This window comes from Galeopterus variegatus, unplaced genomic scaffold (assembly GCF_000696425.1).
Source record: "Galeopterus variegatus unplaced genomic scaffold, G_variegatus-3.0.2 Scaffold5350, whole genome shotgun sequence".
NCBI lineage: Eukaryota > Metazoa > Chordata > Mammalia > Dermoptera > Cynocephalidae > Galeopterus > Galeopterus variegatus.
Window position 1 is genome coordinate 39,948 of NW_007731461.1, and position 19,279 is coordinate 59,226.

Here is a 19,279-nt window from a genome sequence, read left to right on the forward strand (position 1 = left end):
GACCTCCCTCCCCCCGCAATCCCTCTATTTAGGATCGAGGGAGCCCATATCTGGAGTCTGGGGGCCACAGGTGAGGCAAGGCAGTCCCTGTTGTGGCCTGGACAGAATGAAGGGCTCTAGTTGAGGGGGATGACCCACCTGGGGTCTGGGGGGTGTCAGGGGCTGGAACCTGGGCTGAGATGTCCTGGGGGTTGTTGGGGAAGGGTAGGAAGACTTTGCTGGCAGGCCAGTGGGGTGGGGGGGTGCGGGAAAGGCAGGGGCACTGGGAGGCCCTCAGATTTTTATCTCCGTCCGGAAGGTCTGCTGGACGTGCTCTGTGTGTGGCTGACGTCGGGCCCGGATGGTGAGGCTGCCGTCTTCCCGCAGGGCCGAGGTCACTGATGTTGGGTCCACATCCTCAGGCAGCTGGCACTTGTGAGCGAAGGTGTTCATGACCGTGCCATCGGCCGCCAGCTGGGGAAGGGGTGATAGGTCAGGGCAGCCTGTCCCCAGCCCTGTTCTGCTCTTCTCCCCATTTTAATCCCAGCCGGGGCCCCGCGTGCTGAGGAGCTCTGCCCTCAGGTGCAGAGGGGCTGGCCAGGGTGGTGGCAGCCACAGGTCAAGAGCTGTACAGGGACAGGCGCAGAGAAGCTCCAAGGGGGAGGCAAGGGGTTTGGAGACGGAGGAGGCTCTGCAGCAGGGGCTCAGAGTCTGGGGCTCCTGAGCAATGCAGGAGGGCATGACACAGAGGACAGCCATGCCTCTTGGATACCCAGACACGTTGAGTGTCCTCCCTCCAGGGCTGGGCTGGCGTCCCTCCCCCACAACTTAGCCAGCACATAGTGTCCAGAGGAGTCTGGGCTGGATGAGTCACTGTCGGGGGTGGCAGGGCTGGCACGTGCTGCCCACTGGTGCCCACAGGCCTAAGCCTCCCAGGAGTTCAGCCTCCCAGGAGTTCAGCCTCCCATGTTCAGGGGAGGAAGCTGGGCCATGGGGCTTTTCTTTCCTTCTCTGAGGAGGCTGCTGTGGCGGTAGCCCACCTGGGCAGGGCAGCATCTCTGCTCAGGCCTGGCCACACCCTCCCCCTTGTCCAGGGTGGAGGCCCCAATGCCTCCTGGGAGCTCAAACTCGGAGACTGGGGGTGCTCAGTGACCCTGAGACCCATGGGTGGAGGGAGTATATGTATGGTTTGGAGTGTGTGTGATCATGAAGTGCAGGGCCTCTGCCCAGCCTTGGGCCTAATTCAGGAGTCTCAGGATGGGGGCTGGGCCTCTGGCCCCTGAATGGAAGAGGGCTTGAGGTGTGTCAGGAGGGGGATCTTTTCCCCCTGCTGCCCAGGTGAGCCCCCACCTACCCCATTCCCACTGGCTGCCAGAGCAGCGGTGCTTGCTCCACCATCCCCATCTCTCACCTTCCACTCTCAGGCCCCATTCCCGCAAGTCCCCCTCTGCCCACATCCCCCCATCCCTTTCCCTTCCCCAGAGGCTCCCTCAGCTGCCCTGAGCTCCTAAAGAAAGGATCTGGGAACCTCGGGGTAGAGAGAGGCCGGTGAGCTGCAGGGAGCAAGGTCTCCAGTTTGCCTTGGAGGAGTTTGGGTGGGGAAGGGACACTGGTCAGGGTCTGGGGTCCCAGGATGGGACGTGGGAGTAGGGGACACTGAGAGCAGGTGTGGGCTCGGCAGGGGTATAGGAGCAGAGTCCAGCGTCCAGGGGTGGCGTGGGGCCAGGCTCACCTTCTCAGCTCGCACCTCGATGTGGTTGTTGGAGGTGGTGACGATGATGTCTTCAGGTGAGAAGTCTCTCACGTCCACTGCAAACTCGTAGGCATCTCCGAGGGTCTTGACGTTGCCCTGACCCCCGGGACGGGCTGTGGGGAGGGCTGCTGTGAGCTGGGCACAGGGCAGGGCTTGCAGCCAGATCCTGGGCTTCTGGCTGCTTCTCTTGGGGGGAAGGGGGGACCCCCAGGCCTGACCTCCCCCTCAGCTGCTGCTCCCAAGCGCCCCCTCACTCTTACAGCCCACTTTTTCCGTGGTGGGGATAGAGCCTCACCCAACGCAGGTGTGGTGGCTGTGTATGTGACTCCCAGTCTGTAGCAGCAACTCTCCCCAGGCCTGGAGGTGGGGAGGTTGCCTCCCATCCCTCAAACCCAGCCAGCCCTCCAGGGCTCCAGCTAGGGCCTGGTCACAGTTACAGGCCATGTGTGGCTGATGGAGCCATATCTGACCCCTGGGGCCACAGTGATTCCTTGGAGGCCCACCTGTTTCCACGGCCACATCTGTCTCTGTGGCCACAGGTGGCTGCAGGCTGTGCAGCACCTATTCCTGGCTGATTGGTAGCCCCACCATATTCCATGGTGCCCCAGACAGGATGTCCCCTTCCTATGCATGTCCCCTCCCCTCAGAGCCTGGAGCACTTGCCTGGGAAGGCCAGGGGCTCCGAGTGGGGCCGCATGAAGCTCCCAAAATCCTCGGAAAACATGCTCAAGGTCTTCTCCATGGGTGGATCCTGGGCCGGGAGGGCGCAGGAGGCTGAGGATGAGGAGGAGGAGGAGGAGTGGAAACTTCTCTCCGCTCTGAAGGTGGAGGAAGTCCTGTGGCTCATCCACGGGCGGACGCCGGGCCCTGGCCGGGCGGGCAGGGGCTGCACAGGACAGGGATGTGGGCACAGGCCTCAAGGGGAGCGTGCCGGGCCCCGACTGCCAGCGCTTTATAAGGTCTGACTGTCCCTGGGCTCAGGGCCAGCCCCTTGTCTACCAGCTAAATTTAGGTCTCTCTGTGGCCCGGAGGGGGCTGGAAACCTTCTCCCGTGAGCCGGTACTGCTGACAGCCCGACACACACAGGCCAGGCCGGGAAGGCTGAGCTCACAGCCCCGAATTCCAGGCTGATCACTGCAGCCCCAGGGGCCTCTGCACACGGGGTGGGGGCGGGAGTGGCGTGGATTCTGTCCCTTTGCCACTCGGACCCCACACCTGCCTGGGACCAACCTTGTGGGTTTGGTGTTTCTTGTGTCTTCTGTCTCCCCCATTAGCCTGGGCGCTCTCTAAGGACTATGTCTCCCCTTCAGACTCTGTTTCTTCAAGGGCTGTGCCTCTACCATCAGATTGCAAGCTCCTTGAGGACAGGGTAGGAGGAGGATGCCCCCTCTCCCTGCTGGACCGCTGTGTGATGTGAGGGACTCCTTCCCTCAAGGCAGATAATGTGCACAGCCCATCTCTTAGGAAAGGCTGACACAGCCCTTGGGGTGGGGGGTGTAAATGTGCAGCTGTCCCCCCTGCCAGCTCCCATGGGGGACCCGGATTTCATGCTTGCCCCCTCCCCCTATTCTCAGAACATTTAGGGGACCCAAGAGGAAAAAGCTGGCAGCTTGAGGCAGGGCTGGGAGTTGGGCTAGACTTGGGGGAGGGGAGTAGATACCTTGGTAATTGTCTTTAAAGATCTAGAAGGTTATGTTCCTGGCAACTGTCTGCTTGACCTGCGTCTCAGAGGAGATGCCTGGGACTGCATCAGTCAGAGGTAAAGGAGAGTTCTGGAAGACAATTATTCTAGCTCTGACTTCTGGAGTGCTTTCTGGGCACAGGCTCCTGGCTGCGAGCTTCCCAGCATGGCCCCATCTGATCCCCTCACAGTTGGGAAGGAGGAAGTATTCCCATTTTATAGACAGGGAAACAGAGCCTCACAGACGGGGAGGGGCTCTCACTTGTGCAAATGGCAGAGCTGGGATTCAAAGCCAACGTGTCTCATCCAAAGCCCTTCCAGAGGCCGGATGACTTTAACACATGCATATGGAGGCAGGCTGGCCTGGAAGACCCCAGAAGCCTCCTCTCTACCCACCCACTGCTCAGCAGAGCCTGGACTGACACCATGCTGGGGCAGAAGCCAGTGGCAGGTGGCTGTGGGAGGCCTCCGCTCTCCTCTCCAAACGCTGCCCTTCCTTCCTGCCCAGATTAGCTCAAGTTCCTCCTCCCCCATGGAGGCCTCTCTGATTGCTCCAGCCCACACAGGGGGCCCCGTCCAGGTGCCCACAGCACTGACTGTCTTTGCCTACACCCAGCACCTGGCAGAGTGACATGGTCTTCCTGTGTTCTGTGACTTCTCTGCTATGTCCCCTCTCCCCTATTTAACTGGCAGTTCCCCCAGGGCAGGGGTTTGCCTGTCTCCCCATTAGATTGGGGGTTCCTGAAGGTGGGGGCTGTTTCTCTTTTATTTGGCTCCCACGGAACCCAGTCTGGGGCTTTATCCCTGGGGACTCTGTCTACAGGGATGTTAGTGGTGCTGGTGGTACATAAAGTGGGGCAGGGCAGGGCAGGGCACAGCTGGGGGCCAGGGTGGAGGCTGGAGCAGGAGGGGTCTGTTACCCCCATGTTACCCATTCTGGCCGAGGAGGTTCTAGCAGGGCTGCCGGGAGGTTGCCTGCACTGAGGTGAGATGGGAAGAGGTGGGGGCGGGGTGGGGGGCCCAGAAGCCTGACGCCCGCCAGGGAAACAGGAGCCAGTGGCTAAATGCAGACACACTGTCATGGTGCTGAGGGCCTGAGTCACTGCTCCTGGATGTCAGATCTGTTACCCACCCCCGCCCACCATTCCTCCTCCTCCTTTCCTCCATCCCTGAGGCGTCACCCACACAAATACTGGCTCCTCTGGCTTCAGTGGCCACGAGGCACCTCGAAATTTCATCACGGCCATTCCTCTGTCTCCAGGCATGCCTCTCCCTTCAGATCATGGGGATAGAAGAAGCTTCAAAGATGATCCAAGCTAGGGCTGGCCTGTGGCTCGCTTGGGAGAGCTCTCACTTGGGAGAGCTGACAACACCAAGTCAAGGGTTAAGATCCCCTTACCAGTCGTCTTTAAAGAAAAAAAAGATGACCCAATCTTTTGAATCCAAATCTACCATGGAATCCCAATCACCCCAGGGAGCTTTTAACAAACACAGACCCTTCCTTCTGCACCCCAAGATTCTGATTTGGAGTCTTAAAAAGAGACCAGGGGACTGTTCCCATCGGCTCCCCAGAGTCAGTCCACAGGCCAGTGTTTGGAAACCGCTCATCACTCAGCAGATATTTATTGAACACCTCCTGTGTGCCAGGCAGTGGTCTAGGCTCTAGGGGACTTGGTGGTGAATGAGGCAGAGACAGGCCCCTGTTCCCAGGCTCTCCTCATTGGACAGAAGAGGAGACTGAGGCTCTGAGTGGTGAAGTAGTTAGACGTAGCAGAGCTGCCCTGGCTCCAAACCTTCTTCCACCTACTGAGCCACCTGTGCTGCTGCAGGCGCTGGATGCAGAAGAGGGAGAAGTTGGGGGCTGGCATGTGGGGGCAATGGCTTTGGGAAGATTTGCCCTGGGCTCCGTGTCCCCTTGCTGCCCTCTTCTCAGTTTCCTGGTGCTCACAGGGCCTGGGGTGAAGGTGTGGACGTGTGGTGACTGCTGGCCAGCTGATGCCGGCTGTGGGACTAGAGTTGGCAGCTGTCCAAGACCAGAGACTGAGGTTTGGGATGTCAACAGGGCAGCCAGTTATCCCGTTACTGTACACAGTTGACAGGATGGGGTGGCCAAGGCGAGGTTGGATCAGGGTCCACGCAAGCCCCCCCCCCGCCCCCCACCTCCCACAACACACATACCATCTCCTGTTTTGAATTGACTTGATCTGGTGTCTAGGGACAGAGGGTGACTCGGGGTCCCAGATTTTAACAAATCATTGAAGGGCCATCATGATTTTCAGAGGGGTGGCTTTGTCTGGGGTGGCAGGTAGTTTCCCAGATCTCTTGCCCAAACCATCCAAAAGTAACATCAGATACAAATCTTCTGCTTTGTGCTGAAACCATTGCCCTGATTAAGCCTCAGGAACTTCAGGTAGGGGAAGAGCTGGACAGTCTAGGTCTGGGTTAGGAATCTGCTGTGTGGCCTTGGATAAGTGACTACATTTCTCTGATCCTCCGTTTATCATCTGCAAGATGGTGATGGTATCTCCGACCTGCAGGGTGAGTTTCAATGTAAAGCTCCAGGCATGTAGCTGGCATGCAAGATGAGCTTGTTCCCTTGCCATGTCCCCAGATGCTCCTATCCTCTGTTGGGGTGGGACAAAGTCTGTGGCATTTACCCAGGAGCCCCCGGCCAGAGTTGCTGCCCCATGGATGTTGCAGTTTCCTGAGACTGGAGGGTCTGGGCACAAGGATCAAATCCAAGTTCCTCACCAGGCCTCAGGGGCCTCCGGTTTGCTGGCCACCTCCCTACCCCTGTTCAAGACGGACTGTTGAGGCAGGACTGCACAGTGTGCAGGTTTTGGCATCAGGCAGACTGTGGTGGGATTCCTGGCTCTGCCCGTCGGCCTCTGTGATCTTGGACAAGCAGCCTCACCTCTCTGAAACGCTATTTCTTTAAAATGGGATAGTGCTGCTCCACCTCACTGGGTTTCCCTGAGCACTCACAGTAATTTGGGGAGGGCTGAGAATCATGCCTGGCACTCAGGGAGGCCCCCACCCACCTGTGCCCAGGTGCTTTCTTCTGTGCTGCTCTGTCTCCTCCCCACCCCTTCTCTGCTTTTTAAATGCCTCCCGTGCCTAGCTCTGTAATCCAGAGCCCTGAGCCTCAGCCCCAGCGGATGATGCTGTGCTGTCCTGCTGTGTGTGAGCTTCCCCCTCCCAGGCCCCATCATCCAGGAGCAGCTCTGGAGCTGGCAGCTGGTGGTGGGCACCCCCTCTGCACATTTCTGGTCAGGGGAGAAGCCCCTGCTCCCCCTCCCTCTTGGCAGCTCTGCCCTGCACGTCTCAGCCAGCCTGGGCAGTTCTGGTTGGTTTGTCAAGGACATTCTTAATGGCCATAGTAAACTCAGGCCAGGGAAGGGGAGGGGGGGAGGACCTTGATTGGTGGAGCACACACCTGTCCAGGTGCACCGGAGCTGGAAGCACAAGAGGCTCTGTTAGAGGAAGGCTGGCCGGGGCCACAGCAGGGCGGACTGACAGGTGAGGGCTGCTGAGTGCGCAGCTGGGGCATGGGCTTGGGTGGGCAGGAGGAGGGTGGGGGGCAGGAGCCAGCACCTCACTTTACCCTTGGGGGGTCTCCTTCTGGGACTGGGGTTTTCCTGCCTCTGTGGCCTGAACCAGGGTGGGGTGGGCAGGACGGTGCTCAGGGAAGGGAATGGGGAATCAGAGCTGTCCACAGGGACCCCACAGTGAGTGACATCCCTGGGCAAAGAAACTGCCCTGAGCAGTCGAAGCAGCCAAGCACCCCAGAAGGGTGGGAGCGGTGGCCACAGAAAGGGGAGGGAGCTCTGGTCAGAGCTGGGGATCCTGTCGGTGCCCAATATGCTGCTGGACACAGTGGGGACACCTAAGAACCTCCATCCCCACCCTGCACATAGGGACAGACCCTAAGTGATGAAAGCGCACGCAGACCTCCATCTCCTCCTAACTTCACATACTCACATGCACTCACAGAGGAAAACATGACCTTTCGTTTTTATTTGGGAGGTGGAGTATTGGAAGGGCCAAGAGGCAGAATAAGGGCATTGGAGCAGCTCACCAAACGTCTGTCCATCTGTCCGCTCCATTGGGGACCTGATGGAGGAGCTGGTGGGGCTGCGTGAGGGCTCCTCGGGGAACCCTGTGACTCTGCAGGAGCTATGGGGCCCGTGTCCCCGTGTCCGTCGAGGCATCCGAGGTGAGAACTAGGTCCCCTTTTTCTCCCCATGTAAGACCCCTCAGGACATCACCCCTGCCCAGACCCACCCTCCCCTGACTTTAAAGCCTGAGAGCCTTCCTCCTCCTTTCATTTGCCCCAGGACATCACTGCCCAGAGGCTCTTAGGTGGTAGGGAGGGAACGGGTCTGTCTGCCCATTTATCTAGGAATCGATGTGCCAGGGGTCTGCCCTCTGCCTTTTGGAAGATACAGCCTTAGGCCTAGTCACTGTGCCCACCCTCTACCCAGGCCTCTACCCTCACCCACTTGCACCAATGAAGGGCCCAAGGGTCAGTCACCAGGACAGCTGGTGCCATAGCAGGTGACTGGGGTAGCCATGGGCTTGGCACCTTTCCTTAGGGCCCCATGTACATTGCTCACCTTGAGACTTGGCTGTCCCCTTAGCTAAGGGAGAGAGAAGGCAGGGACCCCAGAAAGCAGCGAAGTGCAGCCCCAGGGGCTGGTGCCCACAGCCAGTGAAGGGCTGGGCTGGCAGTCCGCCGGCCAGGGGCCCAGAGGATGGACAGCCCCACAGGTCCTGGGGCAACGCTTTCTAAGCTACCAGCCCTGCTGAGATACTAGTGAAAGTTGTGGCTGCCAGCCCCTGCCATGCTCCCCTGCCCCCTTGGTCATTCTTCCATAAGTTCCCCCCACCCATGGGCAGGGATGGGGAGGGTGGACAGGAGTGGGGCAACAGGTGCCTTCACCTGCCACAAATCCAGCTCGGCCCCTGTGCGAGGCAGAGCCCACACCTGATTACCCCAGACTCCACCATCTGACCCCTGCCCTGCCCTGGAGCTCCCTGCCTGGAATGTGAGCAGAGCAGGCCTCCAGGAAAGGGGCTGTTCATGCCTCCACGCTCCCCCACCCCCCAATGGCTGTGACCCCGATGCACCTGCCCCAGGTGGCCTGGAGTGGCTGAAGCAGAAGCTGTTCCACGTGGGCGAGGACTGGTATTTCCTGATGACCCTCGGGGTGCTCATGGCCCTGATCAGCTATGCCATGAACTTCGTCGTCGGGCGTGTGGTGCAAGGTAACCCCTCCCTGGCATGCACGCCCTGCTCTGGACCAAGGGATTCTGCGTACGCTCTTAGGGATGCCAGATGGGTCGCCAGATGGGCCACCAGGTGCGGCAGGGGTGGGGAAGGGCTCTAGGTGGGGAGGAAGCCTGGGTCTGGTCCTGACTTGCTCTGTGATCCCGGACAGGTTCCTGCCCCTCTCTGGGCCTCAGTCTCCACATCCGCACAATGAGGGAGAGAGACCTGAATGTCCCCAAGAGTTTTTCCTCATCTGAGCTCCATGCCCACCACTTCATGACACCCCTGCTCCTTTTCCTCCCCTCCTCCCTGCTCTTAGCTCAGTTACCTTGGGGCCGGGGTGGAGGGACTTGCCTAGACCACCAGGCACAGAGCTTTCTTTCCCTTCCCGAAGCAGGCTCTCCACCCTGAGGCCTCCCTGGAAGAGGGGGCATGGGGCAGGAGAGGTCTAAGACACTTTGGAGACTCTTCACACCCTGTCTCATTTAGTCTCAGTAGGTCTCATTTAGTCTTCAATGACCCTGTGATGGAGGTAACATCACTAGCCCATTGACAGATGGGGAAACAGAGGCTCAGAGAAGTTGAGTAGCTTGCGCAAGGTTTCTCAGCTAGGTAGCGGCAAAACTGGGATACGACCCAGGGTCCTACTCCTGCCTCTTCTTGGGGGTCTGCCACCCTCTGGGTGGCCCTGGGTGCTCACTGGGTGGCAAATGAAAGGAGGCAGCAGCTCAGGCCTTGAGGTGGAGGGAGTGTGGCCCTGGCAGGGGAGATGTCCCGAAGCGTCTTTGATGCGCCCTGAGCCTCCCCTCTCTGAGCCTCCACTTCCCGGTCAGTCAGTGGGCACCACAGTGTCTGGCCCTTGGGGCTGCACAGGCTGTGGGTGGCTCCTGATGCCTGGCTGTCCCCAGCACACAAGTGGCTGTACCGGGAGATTGGGGACAGCCACCTGCTCCGGTATCTCTCCTGGACTGTGTACCCTGTGGCCCTCATCTCCTTCTCCTCGGGCTTCTCCCAGAGCATCACGCCGTTCTCTGGAGGTGAGTCCACAGTCACCACGCCAGTCCCCACTGGCCAAAACCTCTTCATATCTCACAGGGCTTCTGATAGGGGGACACAGGAAGCAGCAACCCCGCCTCACAGCTGGAGAAGCCAGGCTCAGGAGAGTCGTGTGGCTTGCCAAAGTCACATGGCAAGAAGGCCAGATCTTGACTCTCGGTCACTGCTGGCTCTACCTGCTTTCCCAGGACTCTTCTGGGTTGTGATGGGAGGGCAGGTGGCAGGTTCCCCAGCAGGGTTGGTGCCAATGATATTCCCAGGGAAGGGCTAATGGAGGGGCCACAGCTCCCTCGGGCCTCTCAGCTCTGTGTCCAGCTCCAGGCCGGCAGAGGGCAGCTCCAGGAGTGTGTCCAGTGGTGGCTTGAGGTTCTGTCCTGGCTTCCCCCATCCCGCCCCAGCGGTCTGCCAGGCCCAGCTGGAGGAATACGGACAACTCACATCCCCTCTCTGTCCCTCAGCTTCCTCATCTGCAAAAGGAGCTTAGGCATCCTAACCCCATAGGGTCTATGAGGCTCTGACAAGGTTATAGTGTTCGGACACCGTGCAGCGTAGTGAAGAGTTTTAACCTAGACATTGTCCCTCTCTTGCCCCTGCCCGCCCCCTGCCAAGGTTCTGGAATCCCAGAACTGAAGACCATCTTGTCGGGTGTGGTCTTGGATGACTACCTGGATATCAAGAACTTCGGGGCTAAGGTGGTGGGCCTCTCCTGCACCCTGGCCACCGGCAGCACCATCTTCCTGGGCAAAGTGGTACGGGCAGGCGTGAGAGCACCCTGCAGTGCCCCCCTTCCCCCCATCTCCCCACTGAAGCTGGGTCACAGGGACACAGGCCAGTCCCTGCCTTCAGGGAGAAGAGGCAGGCCAGGTCCCCAGAGTGTGACAAAAGCCACCTCAGGACCCCCCTGGGGGCTGGGGAGTGGAGAAGGGTATGGGTGGGCAGGGATGCCTGATCCCTGGACCCCCGAGGGGGAGGAGGAGGAAGAGCAAGGGCCAGGCTCCCGCAGGGCCCCGCGTGCCCTGTGCCCCGTGCCACCCCCGCCTCCGCAGGGCCCCTTCGTGCACCTGTCTGCGATGATGGCTGCCTACCTGGGCCGCGTGCGCACCAAGACCATCGGGGAGCCTGAGGTCAGGGGCTCAGGGAGGGCTTCCCTGGTAGCAACGAGAGCGGGGAGGGGTCCGACGCTGAGCCCGGGACTCTGACCCCCTCAGAACAAGAGCGAGCAGAACGAGATGCTGGTGGCGGGGGCCGCGGTGGGCGTGGCCACGGTCTTCGCCGCGCCCTTCAGCGGTGAGACCCTCCCCGGGCCCTCCCCGCCCTGTGGCTTGGCCAGAGTGACGCGCTGGCCCCTGTGCCCAGCCGAGGGGCCCGCAGGAGCGATGGGGCTAATTCCAGTTCTCCCCGCAGTCCCGCGCGGGCGCAGCCTCCCCAGGGTGGGGGTGGGTGGGGTGCGGAGAAACACGTGGGTTTGAAGTCCGGCCTCCGCTGTGTGCCCCTGGCCGGGGAGTTGACCTCTCTGAGCCTGGTTTCCTCATCAGTAACGTGGGGATCACGACCGTCCCTACCCGGTGGCTGAGGAGAAGGGCACACGCAGGCCCTCCACGGTGGCTGCGCCGGCTGCACGTGGCCCCTGGGCAGCGGGGGTCCTCCCTGCCCCCGGCTCCTGCCCTGCCCTCCCCTCCCGTCTGTCTGTCCAGGCTGCAGGAGAACAGGACAGGAGGGGTCAGGGAGGAGGTGCCCCCTGGGGCCCTGCAGCGGGGGCTGGGGGCCCGCCTGAGCTCAGTGTCGCCCCCAGGCGTCCTGTTCAGCATCGAGGTCATGTCTTCCCACTTCTCTGTCTGGGACTACTGGAGGGGCTTCTTCGCTGCCACCTGCGGGGCCTTCATGTTCCGCCTCCTGGCCGTCTTCAACAGCGAGCAGGGTGAGCCCTGCCTGGGCACCTGGGCGGGGATTGTCCCTGTTCCCGTCTCTGTCCCCTTCTTCCCTCCTCCTGGACTTGGCCTTCCCTCCCTGCTTCCTCTCATTCCTGCTCCGCTCAGTCCTTCTCTCCTCCCTTCCCTCCCTCCTCCCCCTTCTTCCTCCTGCCTCTTGCCACCTCTTTCCAGGAGGATACAAGGGAGCCGGTGGGCATGAAGGGGGGCACGAGAAGAAGCTGGACAGGGAGGCAGGGCTGGGTTGTGGGGGCCTTGAATGCCAGGAAAAGGACATTTGGGGTCACCTCCACCCCGGCTGTTAATTCTGGGACTTGGGTTTGGGTGGGGTCGGGTGCAGTTTTAGATCCCCACTTCTTTCCTTCCCAGAGACCATCACCTCCCTCTACAAGACCAGTTTCAGGGTGGACATCCCCTTTGACCTGCCAGAGATCTTCTTTTTTGTGGTGTTGGGGTGAGTGGGTGCCTTGGGTCCCTGAGGGGGGGACCCCCGCAGGCCAAACTGCTGCTCCTGGTACTGGGGAGGGGCTCTGGCCTCATGTGCCCTCACCCCCAGGGCCATCTGTGGTATCATGAGCTGTGCCTACCTCTTCTGTCAGCGAATCTTCCTTGGCTTCCTCAAGACCAATTGGGTCCTCTCCAAGCTGCTGGCCACCAGGTAGTTTCCCTCCCTGGCCAGGCTTGGCCCGGCTGTCCTTCCTGCCAGCCTGCCTCTGTCCCAAACTCTCCTGTCAGCACCCCCCGACCTTGTACACCTAGCAGTGTGGGGCTGACCACCCCCCGCCATGTTCCTTCCTCTGGAGGGGACCTGGCCCGTGTCCCCCACTCCCGTCCTTCCTCTGGGGTGGGGGAAAGGAGCAGCACCAGCACTGGAGCTTACCCCCCTCCAACAGCAAGCCTCTGTACTCCGCCCTGGCAGCCTTGGTTCTCGCCTCCATCACCTACCCCCCTGGTGTGGGCCGCTTCATGGCGTCTCGGGTAAGGGGTGCTGAGCTGGGGTGGTAGGGGGGGAGCCACCACTGGCTGCCCACCTTGTGCAAGTCATCTCATTTCATCCCCACAACACCCTGTAAGGGAGATGCCTGTGTCATTTTACAGATGAGCAAAGTGCAGCCCAGGGAGGTCAGAGCCAGGCCCAGGTCCCCCAGCTGGGAAGTGGCAGCATAGGGACTGGGGCAGGGTCAGGCATGCAGGGGGTGGCTGGGGACTGCTGCTCAGCCCCCTCATGCAGAATCCCCCTGGCGTCCGGCTCCAGCTGTCCATGGAGCAGCACCTGGAAACACTGTTTGACAACAACTCATGGGCGCTGATGACCTGGAACTCGTCCCCGCCCTGGCCCACTGAGCCCGACCCCCAGAACCTGTGGTTCGAATGGCACCACCCACGGTTCACTGTCCTTGGGATCCTTGCCTTCTTCCTGGTGATGAAGGTGGGTACCCTAACTTCTGCCCAGACTCCCTGGTCTGACTCCTATCCGCTGTGGGGTCCTGCAAGTCTCTGCAGCTCCCTGAGCCTCAATCTTCTCATCTTTAAATTGGGGTAGGGGCTGGCTGGTTAGCTCAGTTGGTTAGTGTGGTGCTGATAACACCAAGTCCAGGGTTCCACCCCTGTATGGGCCAGCTGCAAAAGAAAAAAAGGGGGGCTGGGGAGTTACTGTTTCCACCACAAGGGGAAGGCTGAGAGGGAAGGAAAGCACCTGGCACGTAGTGGGCGCCTTAGCAGGGTGCACTTTCTTCCCCTGCTCAGTGCCTTCCCTAAGTCCAGGAGCTGTGGCGGGCAGCTGCCCCGGCACCCACTTTCTCTATAGGAATCTCCCCTGCCTCCTGTCCCACCCCTGTCTTGTCTGGTTGCCTCTAACCTCTGCCCTCTGGGTTCCCACCACACAGTTCTGGATGCTGATTCTGGCCACCACCATCCCCATACCTTCTGGGTGCTTCCTGCCCATGTTCATCTATGGTGAGTCTGGGGTCCTGAGGGTCTGAGAGGTTCAGGGTTACTGGGGCAGGGCCATAGCTCCTGGTTCACCCCTTCCTCCCCAGGGTGGTACTGAGGACGGTCCCCAGGCATAGAGGGCTATGGGGGCTGGGTCAGCTTGGCTCCCCCCCCCTCACCCCAAATCTGTGGCCAGGGGCTGCCATCGGGCGCCTCTTAGGGGAGGCCATCTCTGTCGCCTTCCCTGAGGGCATCGTGGCTGGAGGAGTCACCAACCCCATCATGCCTGGGGGGTACGCCCTGGCAGGTGAGTGGTTCTATAGGGCATGGAGTGGTCACTGAGCGCCCCAATGAGCCCCCACCCTTCATGCAGGCCTGTCCCCTCCCTGAGTCACACCAGCCCCTGAGCCCCCATCACTCTCTCTTAGCTCCTGGCTTGTCCCTGATCCCCCCAGTCCCCCTTTCCCTCTCTTCTCACCAAGCCAAGGCACTGGAGCACTTCCACCAGTGGCCAGCATGGATCCTGTGGACAATGCCACCCTAGCCCCTGGCCATAGCCATGCCAGCCTTGCCCTCTGTGTGAGGCTGGCCTGAGCTGCCCCACCCCAGCTCTGTCCCCACAGGGGCTGCGGCCTTTTCAGGGGCAGTGACCCACAGCATCTCCACGGCACTGCTGGTCTTCGAGCTGACTGGCCAGATCGTGCACGCACTGCCCGTGCTGATGGCAGTGCTAGCAGCCAACGCCATTACCCAGAGCTGCCAGCCCTCCTTCTATGATGGCACCATCATTGTCAGGAAGCTGCCATACCTGCCGTGGATTCGTGGCCGCAACATTGGGTGAGCAGGCTGGCTGAAGGGGGTGATGGTGTCCGAGGTGGGCTAGGGGTGGAGGGTCCCCCCCAAAGAAAAGCCACGGCAGCTGATCTTGGACACGGGGGATGGGAAGGGCTGACACGCAGCTGCCTTCCGGTCTCCACTCTCCCCAGCACTCTGCATGACCTTGAGCAAGTCCTTGGCCTCCCATGGCCTCAATGTCTTGCTAGCCATCAGTCCATCTTCTCAACAGGACAGATGACATCCTATTTGCTAGATGAGGAAACTGGAGCTCAGAGAGGTGCAGTGTCTTGCTCCAAGTCACACACGGAGTCAGCACCAAGTCTGGGAGGTCCCCTCCCCTCTCCCCGCTCCCGCTCTTCTGTCCTTGCTGGGATTTTGGGAGCCGGAGGTGGAATTAGAATGGAAACAGGCTTTGAGGTCCTCACTTGACCAGATAGGACCAGAGCAACATCTGTCCCCAGAGAAGCAGGGCTAAGAGGCTCTGAGAGTTCCCGGGTCCAAGGCCTAGCTCCAAACCTGTGCAAGCTGCTGCCTTGCTCCAAACCTCAGTTTCCCCATCTGTAAAATGAGAGTGGTACCTCTAGTGGTTTTCAAACTTCCAAACGAGTTTTCGTTTGTTTGTTTTTGCCATATAACTTTTCTTCAAATGAAATTCTCTAAGGAAGGCTGGTAGAAAAAACAGACCGAAGTGGAGCTGGTCTGCGGGAGACAGGGGTCCAGGGGACTGGGGATTCAGAACTGGGCTATCAGCGATATGGTCCCCAGATTCCTTCCCACCATGGGATTCTAGGGCTTGCTTATTCCAGGAACCTCTCAACCCCTGCCCACCCTCGAGAACATGGGTCCTTGTTCCAGCAGAGGTCCCCCAGGTGCCTCATCCTGGGGTCTCATATCCCCCCACTCCAGGACCTGATGGGAGCATCCCTCTGTCCACAGCTCCCACCGTGTGATTGTAGAGCACTTCATGAACTGTGCTGTCACCACGCTGGCCAAGGACATGCCCCTGGAGGAGGTGGTCAAGGTTGTGACCTCTGCAGATGTGGCCGAGTACCCCCTGGTGGAGAGCACAGGTGCCCAGCAGGAGGGAGGAAGATGTTGTGTGTGTTGGGGGGGTTCCCTCTTCCTTCCTTTAGGAGGCTGGAGGGTCAGGCCCAGAAAAGGGTAAGCAGGGCATTGGACCTACCAGGCAGACCCAAATCTGAATCCGGCCTCTGCGAGTTAGCAGCTGTGTGACCTTGGGCAAGTCACCTCACCTCTCTGAGCCTGTTTTCTCATCAGCAAAGTAGAAATAACCACCCTACCTTGGAGTGATGACATGTCTAAATCAAAGATGAGAGGGTGCTTGTAAGGTACTCCATGAACAGTTCTTGGGATTCTAGGAACCAGGACTGGTGTGCTTGGAAAGTTGGGAGAAGATGAGGACACTACTAGGGTCTTCCAGAAGCTTCTGCCTCAGGCTTCCCTTCAAGCATTCCCCACCTGAGTCTCCTCCCCCAATCCCTGTTTCTGTGAGAAAAACATCTTTTTAAAGACAAATGAATGGTGGCCTTTGTTGAAAGACATGTAAGCTAAATCTTGGGGACGGATCTAACTACAGCAACATTTCCTGTTAGGACAAGAACAGTATTTGAGTGGAGAAGATAAGCCAGGGGGCTAGCCCTGCCCCCTCAGGGCTACTGTCAGCCCACGTGTCCCCTCTGTGCAAATGAGACAAGGTGCACACTTGGTGAGCACAGCACCACTGGATTTTGGTCCGCACTGCTCTTTGGGCAGGCACCTTGTGCAGTGAGCAACCTGCATAACCATATGGGTCACCCCTATACCAGCCTCGAGGGGGATAAAGCCACTTATGAGCTGAAGAGCTGAGTTAACCACTCAAGCTCTATGAACTGCAGTTTCCTCACCTGGAAAACAGGGAGCAATGTAATATATAGTTGCAGAGATTCTCACCCCAAATGCCAGGCCCTTCTCCCCACCCTAATGGGTACACCTAGAGCATTATGCTACAGAACATGCCAAATATCACATTAAAAAATGTTTGCATATGGATGACCCCGCCGGAGGCTTCACTTCCTGGAACAGGGAAAGAATTGGCCTCAAAGTCCTCTTCTACGCTTAGAGCCACAGGGGGCAGAGTTCCCAACTGGCACAGGTCCAGCTGAGGGATCCTACTGCTCACCCAAGAAATAGCTTCAATTGTTTATTTAAAAGGGGGGGATGTCAAATTTTTGTCTTACTAAACAGAAATCAAAAATGCCGGGCCGGCCCGTGGCTCACTCGGGAGAGTGCGGTGCTGATAACGCCAGGGCCACGGGTTCGGATCCCATATAGGGATGGCCGGTTTGCTCACTGGCTGAGCGTGGTGCTGACAACACCAAGCCAAGGGTCAAGATCCCCTTACCGGTCATCTTTAAAAAAAAAAAAAAAATGCCAAGCTGCCCCCTTAAAACTGAACAACAGTGACACCCCAGGGCAAGAGTAAGGCTTGCCAAGCCCCAGGCACACAGTAGGACCTCAGAACATGATGGCCTCTGGATTCACGCCTTCATTAGGCTGAGCCAGATGTAAAACCTCCTGAGAGGAAACGAAGGAGAAAGCCCAGTCCTGACACACAGACATCATGCAGGTGTCCCAGCTTATTCCTGCCTCAAATCCCTGCACTGTGGGGAATCTCACTGGTGGTCAGGCTCCCTCCTGGCCCCCTGGCAGCCTTACCCAGCCACCCTCCAATACGACACCTCCACACCGGAAGCTGAGTGAACTTGGGCAAGACAATTAGCCTCTCTGTGCCTCTGAGCCTCGGTTTCTATTCAGTAAAATGGGCGATAATAGTTATAATAGACCCATAAGCTGCTGTAAGGTTCCTGAGACATGAGAATGCCCAGGATCATTCTTGGAAAACAGTAGGTGCTCAGTAAATGTGAGTTCGTAATGCACCTCTCTCTCTCCCTCTCCACTTGCCAGAGTCTCAGATCCTGGTGGGCATTGTGCGAAGGGCCCAGTTGGTGCAGGCCCTTCAGGCTGAGCCATCTTCCTGGGCTCCAGGACACCAGGTAAGTACTTGTGAAGGGTGTTAGTATGTGGGGGTGGGGGGCAGCAGGGTTGTGAGGGGAGGGGCCAGCTGATCTCCTGTGGGAGAAGTGACCCTCCCCTCTTCCCCAGCGGTGTCTCCAGGACATCTTGGCTGGGGGCTGCCCCACGGAGCCAGTGACCCTGAAGCTGTCCCCAGAGACCTCTCTGCACCAGGTAATGGGAAGAATTTGGGAATTCCAGCAGACAAGGATCCCAGGGTAGAGGGGAAGAGCCCGATGGGGAGAGTCGGGCTCCAGCTTCTCCCCCTGCTTTCTGCTCCTGCTGGGTCTGTTTCCTCACCAGCAGAGTGGGCGTGGCAGTTCCTGCCCTGTCTGCCCCTCACTGCCAGGGTTGTTGGGGTGATACAGAGAGACCAGGGAAGTGGGAGGGCTTGGGAAACAGAAGCCTCTGGGTGGAGAGAGCCAGTGGTTAAAAGTTCTGCATCAAGGCGCACGTGGCTTTCAATTTCAGGTCCACCACACTCTCCCTGTGATCTTGGGCAAATTACTTAATGACTCAGGACAGTGTCTGGCACAGGGAGTGTGGGAGGGGCTGAAGCAGGCTGGGGGCCCAGGTGCCCTAAGCCCTCTGTGCCACTGGACAATGCTGGATGACAAGTCTATTCCACCCGAGGACCTGCCTGGCCCCTTGCATGGACTCTGGGGACCCCTAGTGGTCACATTGGACATTGCAGGCCGGGTCCCTGGTCTCCCACCCACCCTCAGCCCCAGCCCTCCTCCCTGGCACGGAGTTGGGAGAGTGGGCCAGAGGAGTGGGGTGGGCAGCCCCTACCCTCCAGCCTTTTCCAACAACGCCCCCTCCAGGCACACAACCTCTTTGAGCTGTTGAACCTTCAGTCGCTCTTTGTGACGTCGCGGGGCAGAGCCGTGGGCTTCGTGTCCTGGGTGGAGGTACCAGGGTCCCGGGGGTGGAGCAAAGCAGAGGAGCCACGCCCGAGCAGGCTGGGGTGGGGGCACCGACATCCTCCCATCCGAAGTTGGGGCCTCATAGGATTCTGATAAGCCCCACTTCCTGGCCCAGACTGGCCACTGGGCCTGGCTATCCCTATGACGTTTTGTGGCCTGTAGCCAGCCTGTCAGTCTTTGGGCCTCAGGGGTCCCATCTGTGCAGTGGGGAGGTACTGGCTCTAACACTCACCCCAGAATCGACAATTAGGGGATTCAAGCGATGCTGCAGCCCTCACTCTCAACCTCTACCTCTCTGCAAAACCCCTTTTTCTCTGTTCTAGTTGGAGAAAGCAATTTCCAACCTGACAAATCCGCCAGCCCCAAAGTGAGCCAGTCCGGCAAGATGAGACAGGGCACCTCAGCTGCCCTGGTGACTGAGGGTGGGCACAGACCCTGCCCCTTCCCCCCCCATCACACATACCCGTCCCCTCCAGTGCAGCTCAACTGCTTGGCAGAGCAGACAGCACTAACCTAGCCCTGAAGAGAGCCCCGTGTTCAACTACGTCCCATGCTGGGTGGGACAATGGCTACTGCCTTGAGGGGCAAATCCCACCCTGGACAGAGCTCAGAGTGCGAGACAGCAGAAAACCGTTACACAGCAGGTGCTCAGTGAAGGTTTGTCACATTCATAAATGAAGAGATTGGCGTATGCTGTCACCAAGGGCTGGCACAGATGCCCTCTAGGGGTTGTCTGATTCCCAACCAGGGGCTCTTGAGAAAAATAAAGCTGATCTCCAGACCTGCTGTTCATCCCTCATCTCAGCTCCAACAGTGTTGACTTGGCACCTTCACGCCTTACCT

The 19,279-nt window shown here is 59.2% G+C and overlaps 2 protein-coding genes across 2 annotated transcripts; one reads left to right on the plus strand and one right to left on the minus strand.

Annotated features, from left to right (window-relative positions):
* Window positions 1-239: 239 nt before the first annotated feature.
* HSPB7 (heat shock 27kDa protein family, member 7 (cardiovascular)) lies at window positions 240-2,587 on the minus strand. The gene is made up of 3 exons (XM_008589282.1): window positions 2,396-2,587; window positions 1,712-1,845; window positions 240-453 (listed from the first exon to the last, which is right to left on the minus strand). Exons 1-3 carry the CDS (start codon window positions 2,577-2,579, stop codon window positions 274-276), a joined length of 498 nt encoding a protein of 165 aa, XP_008587504.1. The 5' UTR covers window positions 2,580-2,587; the 3' UTR covers window positions 240-273.
* Window positions 2,588-7,529: 4,942 nt separating this feature from the next.
* Window positions 7,530-19,235, plus strand: LOC103604708 (chloride channel protein ClC-Ka). Its single transcript, XM_008589283.1, has 19 exons — window positions 7,530-7,629; window positions 8,553-8,681; window positions 9,594-9,722; window positions 10,351-10,490; window positions 10,788-10,865; window positions 10,950-11,028; window positions 11,534-11,659; window positions 12,039-12,123; window positions 12,226-12,327; window positions 12,563-12,647; window positions 12,925-13,098; window positions 13,556-13,625; window positions 13,798-13,908; window positions 14,225-14,438; window positions 15,375-15,508; window positions 17,403-17,491; window positions 17,601-17,684; window positions 18,335-18,421; window positions 18,760-19,235. Exons 1-19 carry the CDS (start codon window positions 7,530-7,532, stop codon window positions 18,805-18,807), a joined length of 2,064 nt encoding a protein of 687 aa, XP_008587505.1. The 3' UTR covers window positions 18,808-19,235.
* Window positions 19,236-19,279: the final 44 nt, after the last annotated feature.